This window comes from Miscanthus floridulus, chromosome 8, assembly GCF_019320115.1.
Source record: "Miscanthus floridulus cultivar M001 chromosome 8, ASM1932011v1, whole genome shotgun sequence".
In the NCBI taxonomy this organism is placed as follows: Eukaryota; Viridiplantae; Streptophyta; class Magnoliopsida; order Poales; family Poaceae; genus Miscanthus; species Miscanthus floridulus.
The window spans coordinates 48,435,967-48,444,502 of record NC_089587.1 but is presented as its reverse complement, the minus strand read 5'-3'; the positions used below and the strand labels follow the sequence as shown (position 1 = coordinate 48,444,502).

Here is an 8,536-nt window from a genome sequence, read left to right as displayed (position 1 = left end):
GACTCACCACACCACGACTCGCCACTTGTTCGTCCAGACAAAACCTGGGCCGGCCCTCTCATGGCCGTGGGATGCAAAGTACCATCATTAACACCTCATAATATTGTAGTCAAAATGTATAAATTCATCTAAAGTAACAACATACAACATATATTGCAACTTTATGGTATATCATTTTTTGTAGCATACTTTATGTATAAACTCACCTAAACGTACATTTGATGGATATTTTACATTTTTTTAATGGTAGAGGTGCTATATACATATATTTTAAAAATGGTTATTTTATATTGATATTTGGGATATTTATAACTAAATTTTAAGAGATACTTTCTGTTATCTTTCATAAGTCATAACGTCAGAAGTGAATAATTTGTATGCAAATTTGCTAGTTTATCTTGTATTATCTTTAATAGTGGTATATGCAGATAATTTTAATGCAAATTTAAGATGTTATTTAAAATATTTTTTCACAATAGCAAATATCGAGAATTTAGATGGAAAATTTTAGGGTTACTTTATATATATTTTTCATAATGGTAAGGCATGTTTCAGGTTCTTGGTAACTTTTTAGAAAATAGAAGAGATGCCCTAGTTACAATGGTTGGAGTCTACACCAAATAAAAAGGCAAGATGTTTCTGATTGTTGTAGTATTTTAGGCCATGTTTGACAAAGATCTCTCGGGTTCTGGCTCTGTTCTAGAGTATCGAAGGAGCCATAAAATATGGCTTCTTCAGACTCTTAGTTTATTTTGTGAGGAGAGAAAAGGCTTCCGTGAGTAGTGTGGCGAGAATGTCACGATCCGAAGCTTCGCGCCCGCCCGACAACGCAAGCAAAAAGGAAAAAGAGAGGTGGCCGTGGCCCACGACGCATCAACAAAACGTGTGCCCCGCCCTCGCCGTGGGCCGCCTGCCCAAAAGCAGAGCATCCAGCAGTATAAAGCCGGTGCCACGTCCTGTGCTTGGCTGCCACACCGCACCAGACCAGCTTGCTTCACGGGCGGCTTCACTCCACTAGCCAGCCTCCTTCCTCTCATCTCATCTCCCATTCCCCAAGAAGCGAAGCAGAGCAGAGCAGAGCATGCGCATGGACCCCATGGCGGCGCAGCGTGCCGTGGCCGTGGCCGTGTCCCTGGTGGCGCTCCTCGCAGCCACGGCGTCGTCGGCGGACTCGTGGCTGTACGAGAAGTTCACGACGGACGGCAACGTGCGGGCGGACTACAACGCGCAGGGTCAGCAGGTGACGTCTCTCATCCTCAACCAGCAGTCGGGGGGCGCCTTCAGCTCCCGTCAGAAGTACCTCTACGGCGAGTTCAGCATCCAGATGAAGCTGATCCCCGGCAACTCGGCCGGGACCGTCACCTCCTTCTACCTGTCCTCCGGCGACGGCCCCGGGCATGACGAGATCGACATGGAGTTCATGGGCAACTCCACGGGCCAGCCCGTGGTGCTCAACACCAACGTGTGGGCCAACGGCGACGGCAAGAAGGAGCACCAGTTCTACCTGTGGTTCGACCCGGCCGCCGACTTCCACACCTACACCATCATCTGGAACGACAAGAACGTCATCTTCAAGGTGGACGACCTCTTCATCCGGAGCTTCAGGCGGTACCCGGACCTCGCCTACCCCGGCGGGAAGCCCATGTCGGTGCACGCCACGCTGTGGGACGGCAGCTACTGGGCCACGCAACAGGGGAAGGTGAAGGTGGACTGGTCCGCCGCGCCCTTCGTCGTCTCCTACCGGGGGTACTCCGCCGACGCCTGCGTCCCCAACGGCGACGGCGCCCCGCTGTCCTGCCCCGCCGGAACCGACCGCTGGATGAACCGCCGGCTCGACGACGCCGAGTGGGGCACCGTCGCCTGGGCCAAGAAGAACTACATGCACTACAACTACTGCGACGACGGGTGGCGGTTCCCGCAGGGCTTCCCCGCCGAGTGCTCCCGCAACTGATCTCATTGATTTGGTGGTCCGATCCATTCGGTCGCCGTTCCCATTCATCAGTGTCCGACGATTTCTTGCGTCCTGTTCTGGTGTTTGTTCGTCACCTCTGTTCTTGATTGATGAACAGGGCAGCCCAGATGTTGCCTTCCATGTACATTTTGGCACCCATACTAGTGTCCTTGAATCTTTGGTTCTTTCTCCCTGTTTTTTTTCTTTACAGTCAGTGATTGTTACTGAAACGGAGTTAATAAAGATAATAAAAGTGAATTTCTCGAGTAAATATGAACTTAGGTCCCGTTCGAAATACTTTTCTCAGTGATTTGTTGTGAGAGAAAAATATGATTCTATCTAAAAAAATAAGCTATAAAATACGGATTATAAGACAAATGAACAGAGCCAGAAGTAACAACACTGTGAAAATGAAAGTGAAGGCAACCTTGTAGCCGTTATAAAAAGGAAAGGTTGTGAATTTGCGTCTCCGGCACCTGCACATGGTGTCAGTCTCGACCAGGTACAAACGAATCATAAACAATACCCTCAGTTTGTTCGCTTATTGGTTTCAGCTAGCCTAAACCAGCCAGTCAACTGTATTTTTCTCTCACAATAAATCAGCACCAACCAACACAAACCAGCCCAGAAACTAACCAGCGAACATTTTTTTTTTTTTGCCTGGATACGATTGACTACGATTTGAATTGCTTTGGGATTCCATGCATCACCGTTCATCTTTTTTTTTTTTGGCCTGGATACGCGGTTAGTTGGATTCCATCGTGGGAATGGCGCCAGATAATGAGGGAAGTCAGAGTGCGACGACAGGAGCAGTAATTGTCGTGAGTGTGTGGCAGCTGGGTGCGGACGTGTGCTTCGCTGTTTCCGTTGCCGTCGTACACAAAAAGAGAGCAGGAGGCGGAGTACAGCCAGCTAGGCAGTGTTACCTACCATGTTCGTTCCTTCCCGGTGTCTTGCACTTGGTTGGTGTGCTGGTGCCCACTGGCCACTCCCAATCTGCCACCGTAAAACGGTAAAAGATAAAAATGGGTAATAAACTACTTTAGAAGTCCTTTTCATCGAAGAAATAATATTTTTTTTCACAACAAATCAGCATAAACATCAGCATAATATAAGTTTGAGTAAAACGAACGGAGCCTAATTCCAAGGCACATTCTATGACGAAAGAGCATTGAAGAAACGCTGTTGCGTGAGCTCATTTGTTCTTCCGAGTTGTACTACGACGACGGCTGGCGTTGTTGTTTGGGTTCGGTGTGAATGGATCATTGCGTTTAGCTAGCCACCTAGTCGAGTCTTGTTCTAACGAAAAATTCAACATGACATCTTATTATTTAACTGTATGACATTGTTTATGGCAATTTAAAAACTACGAACATCAATAGCTTTAGAGACATGTAACTTATACGTTTAGATTTGTATTCAAGTACTTCTCTCTTCCGCTAAATAAATACATTCGTTACCAGTTTAAGATAGATTAATATGACAAAGACCATACTACCCTTCACTAATTGGAGTGGTTGCACATTGATAGGTGATCGTTCCAGTAACATACGAGTACTAATTATAGCATTTACTACACACAACTAACTATAAAAACTCAACAATAGATTGAGGGATGGGAGGGTGTACAGTAAATACAAGAAGACTAAGAAAAATAAATGGGCCGATGGACTGCTTAGCCTTGTAGGTAAAAAGTGTTTCAACTGTTTCTGATGTATGTTGCATGTGTTTCATCTGGTTGTTTGTAAAAGTAGATTGGGATGTTGCACATGTTGTAATTATACACGTATGTTTTAAGTGTATGTTCTCAAATGTTTCAGCTGTTTCAGATGTATGCTGCAAGTGTTTTATCTGGATGTTGCATATGTTGTAGTGGCTATACACATATATTGCAAGAGGATGTTCCAAATGTTTCATCTGTTTCAGACGTATGTTGCAACAAGTTCTTTCATGTTGCAAGTGTTTCATGAGCAGGCTCGAAAAGCAGGCCAGCAGAGGTGGCGGTCCCCACGTGCGCACAGGAAGCAAGGCGGGTCCTGGCGGTCCCTATGGAGCGGCGTGGGCACAACACACAGGTGCGGGTGGCACGAGCAGGCGGGCAAGCAGATGAGCGAGCAGGCGCGGGCGGGCGAGAAGGTGGGAAGGCAGGCGAGCGAGCAAGCGGGCGAGTGAGCAGGAGCAGCAACGGGTAGGCGGGCGAGCAACATAGTGCGGAAAGGCGCATCAGGCCAGTAGCCATGGGCATCTTGACGCTAGCGCCCCGGATCTAACAAGTCCGATAATTATTACATCCGCCTTAGAAAGGATGTAATTTTGTCTGCATTGTACTGTGTGAACGCAAAAATAGAAATAATGTAATTCAAAATAGTATTAAGTCAATTCTTCTTACGTTTGATCAAATTTATATAAAAAAGATAATAGTATATATTTGACGTACTAAATATAGAACCATTATAGAATATACGTATTTAAAGTCATAAATTTAATATTATTTTGTATAATCTTAATTAAACATACGATTGTTTGGCTTAAATAAACAAACTAAAAACTGCATTTGTTTCGACGGAGGGGGTATCTCAACCCTGCTCAACCCAGCGGTGGCCGGTGGGTGTGGCGACGTCTTCCTCGTAGTTTTTATAATTGAAAGAAGGCGTGAGTCACCGTCCAGCACCGGCGCAGGTGCCGATCGAGGGAGGTGGACCAAATGCATTCAAACGTCCAACCCAGGTGCAGCAACCAACGCATTCAAAAAACCGTGCGCAGGGCGCGAGAGGCAGACATCATAAAAAATCGGGGGCGTCTGGTGCTGTCACGGGCTCACGGCAGCGTTTTCTTCCCGCGAGACGACACCGAGGTGGGTGGCATTGCTGCTGGGGAGCCTAGCCACTTCACGTGTTGCTCCGGGGTGGCTGTCTCCCTCCCAAGTCGCCCAGTCCCAAGCAAAGCAAGCCACACACAAGCAGGGGTGCCCAGCAGCAGCAGGAGCTGTACCTTCGTTCTTCCAGATCGAAACTCGAAAGAGCAGTGGAACCACTACAGCTGTAAAACAAGGCGCCTGAAACACACAGCTATGTTGTGCTTGTACTGTGTATATGGAACAATTGGAACAGAAAATGATGCGACAGAATTCAATCGGAATTGCATATCTGTCAGTCGTGTTCAGGTAGGAGTAATCAACAAGCTAAAGGCAGCCCAGTCAATGCAACTAGCTGGTGTCAAGCTGCTCGTCTCATGCCTTGTTTAGTTGGCGAAATTTTTTCAGAAATGGTACTGTAGCACTTTCGTTGTTATTTGGTAATTAGTGTTCAATCATAGTCTAATTAGGCTTAAAAAATTCGTCTCGTGAATTTCATCTAAACTGTGTAATTAGTTTTATTTTTTATTTATATTTAATGCTTCATGCATACGTCCAAAGATTCGATGTGACGAGAAATCTTGAAAATTTTTGGGAAGGCAGTCAAGGAATGTTCCGGCTGAAAGCACCAGAGAGCTGCGAGTCTGCAACACTTTTCTAACAAGCCCCCAACATCACACCAGTACCAGCAACGGCAGTTACCACTGCCCATGTCAACTCAAGACAAGGAGATAGGATAGGAACCGGTGGTGCTTTTCCGTGCTGGAATTGCATGGAGAGAGGCTGAGACTGTGACTGTGAGACACACACAACGGCAAGGATGAGGACCAGGGTGACTGCAACACATTTGGTGGTTATCTAAAGTGGCTCAGATTTGGGGCCAGTAGTGGGAGACAGAATAATGCAGCCATGCTTATCCCTTGCAGCTAAGCACATCCCAGCTCGTCCTAGAATGGCATGGCTTGTTAAGATGACTGCATGGCTGTGCAAGGGGCCCAAGAAAGCTCAAAGCTGTGATGGGGCTATGGGGACCGGCCATCGCTGAACGAGGGAAGGGAATGGTGGTGCCTTGTGCCTTGTCATTGTGCGCCTCAAATGGAATAAAGCGTGCTTGCCACACTGGAATATGATGCTTGTTGCCTATACCTAACAGTTCTGGTCAATGGCTGGCTAATCGTGTTCCAAATCATGTCACACCCAAGATGATGCTGCCTGTGCCTGGGGTGCTGAATTTTGGGTACTTTGTACAGAATTGAGAATTCTGATATGCTTCACCGTTATTCCTATATACTTTTTTTTTCTCGAATACACAAAAGATTTACGTATCATTGTAATTAAGAAGAAGAAGAGTTTAACCATACACACGACATGCTTCTAATGAGCGCCCTAGGAGGTCTTATAGTTTGACTAGACCTTCCTAGCAGACTGTGTCAAACTTCGATATTATATAAAAGTAAACAACCGAACTACGAGCAGTGCAAACCTACAGAGCTGTGCGTCTCCGCTAATGGGCGCGTGACTCTGCTCCGTCATCCGAGAAGAGCCTTCTACCAGTCGTAGTAGTGGTCACCGGGAACAGCTCGTCCAGTGCTTCCACTTCGCTCGACGTCAAGTTCCTTGCGAAAAAGTCGTCGTAAGCTCTCTTGGACGCGGATGAGATCGAACCTGCCAGCGGTGCAAAGCCCATCCTCTGCATGAGGAGCATCTCGCCCCGCTTGGAGATCGGAATGTGCGCCAGCGGCTGAGCGGCAATCCGTCTGCTCCGTTTTGGCATGGGTTGCATTATGGTTGCCACCTTCTGCCTAGGTGGGCTGGCGATTAGTGGCGGCATTCGCTCGAGCTGCACCTCCTCAGTGAAACGTGCGAGACGTCGGGCAGCTTCACGTGGTGTGGGCGTCGCGTTGCTGGGGGTGGTGCAACCCTCTGCGACGCCGGGTGCTCCCAGTCGTGGTGGCGTGGTTTGTGGCAGCCCCTGCACTGGCGACATCAGAGACAAGTCTGTCGTCCACTGAGCAACCGCTGGCGGGGAATAGGTGTCCGCCACTGGTGCTTCAACCGCTTGAGGCGCTGTCGTAGTAGGCAGACACTCAGGTGTTGGTGCTCTCATTGGCCGGCTCACGACGAGCGAGGCGGCTAGCTCCTCCAGCATCGGGTCGAAAGAGATGACCAATGCAGGAGGCCCCGCACTCACGCACAGGGCCAGCGCCACCGGATCCGGCTCGGGGAAGCTTAGTGCAGCAGTAGAAGTAGGGGCCTTGTCGGCGTGATCGGCAGGCGCACCCGTGCCGATCTCCTTCGGCTTAGTCTTGCATCGCCGATGTCGTCGTCATTGCGAGCAGAGAACCGTGGCAGGCTGGCACCCACCGCCGCCGAGGTCGAAGCAGTCCTTCACCGGCAGTCCTTGACGAGGTGCCCGAATCCGCGACAGCGCAGGCAACGCCGCGGCAACCGACAAGTCGCTACTCGGTGCGAGTAGGAGAGACAGTTACAGGTGAAGAATTTGGAGCGCATGTTGCGCGCTGCACTCGTGATGTAGATTAACACACGAAGTATTGCCCTTACAACTAACAAAAAAAAAAAGTAGCCTCCCAAGCTATGGCTCTCCGATTTGTCGCTTTCTTTATCCACAAACGAATTAAAGGCCGCTCAGCCCCTGGTCAGTTAAAGCAACAGAAAGAAAATGTTATTTGCTTCTCGATCAATCGGTGGAATGCCAAAAAGAGTTGTTGCTCCCGCGTCACGCATGGGAATAAAGATGGCATGCATTGATGTGGGTATCTCATTCCACCACCATCTCGCTTTCAGTTCTCATTCCGTTAATACCTATGTCCTTCACCCGATCATCAGAAACCTAACGCCCACTGCATGCAGAGTGCGGTGTTTTTTTTTTGTTTCTCTTTCCACTATGGTGTGCACCCGTTTGCAGCAAAAGCAAGGAACCATATATCATGGATTAAACTAAAAGACTTCCTCCAAAGCTCTCCCGTTGCTAAAAAATTCTTCAGTTTCTCTCCCGCCAAAGCATCCAGATCGTAAGTATGGCCAAGGTGTGCATAGCTTTATTGTTACCCGCTACCAACCCTACGAACCAAGATTTTAAGTCCTCATTCCAAGAGATCGGATCAAAAGCAGTGTAGGTGATCCAGCTTCCATAGTCGCCTAGAGAAGGGGCACATACACCAGTTTCTTTCTCAACTAGTGGAAGGGGCGCGCCCTCGCGTGTCGCCTCAGTTGAACAATGGTCGGAGATTCCTTAAAACAAGATAAGACGTGTACATCTATCAAAGTTTCATGGGCCAATCCGAACCAATCTTTGATTGCTTGAAACGTGGTACGGTCAGCGTAGTCTACGCGGCTGAACACGTCACATTAGGCTAACAAGCAAACAAAGCAGGATATAATAGTTTTAGATAGTCATAGCTAACTAGTCACATTACTTTGGAGCCATCTTTACACAACAAAAGCTTTCTGTCGTGTTGTCTATAACACTGAGGAGTTTGATAAGGCAGCCGTGCCTAGGAAACAATTTTAGTGTTTAGCATTTGAACAACGTCAGATGTAAACCTATAACAGGCCTAGATAGCTGAAACCCACTGACAATACTTCAATGTAAAGTGGCCTGGCGACTACTCAACAAAGTTTTAAATCTCCGGCTATAGCTGAAGCTATAGCCGGAGATAGCTGCTGCACAACGTAGAAGCTAAGATAACTAATTTTTTGCGCTAAGAAAC

The 8,536-nt window shown here is 47.8% G+C and overlaps 1 protein-coding gene across 1 annotated transcript; it reads left to right on the top strand.

Annotated features, from left to right (window-relative positions):
* The first annotated feature begins 963 nt into the window (after positions 1-963).
* On the top strand, positions 964-2,222 carry LOC136471919 (xyloglucan endotransglycosylase/hydrolase protein 8-like). The gene has a single exon (XM_066469661.1). The coding sequence runs from the start codon at positions 1,082-1,084 to the stop codon at positions 1,949-1,951; it is 870 nt and encodes a 289-aa protein (XP_066325758.1). The 5' UTR covers positions 964-1,081; the 3' UTR covers positions 1,952-2,222.
* The last annotated feature ends 6,314 nt before the right edge of the window (positions 2,223-8,536 follow it).

Coding starts and splice junctions, on each gene's coding strand:
- LOC136471919 (XM_066469661.1), top strand. CDS start 1,082: ATGCGCATGGACCCCATGGCGGCGCAGCGTGCCGTGGCCGTGGCCGTG.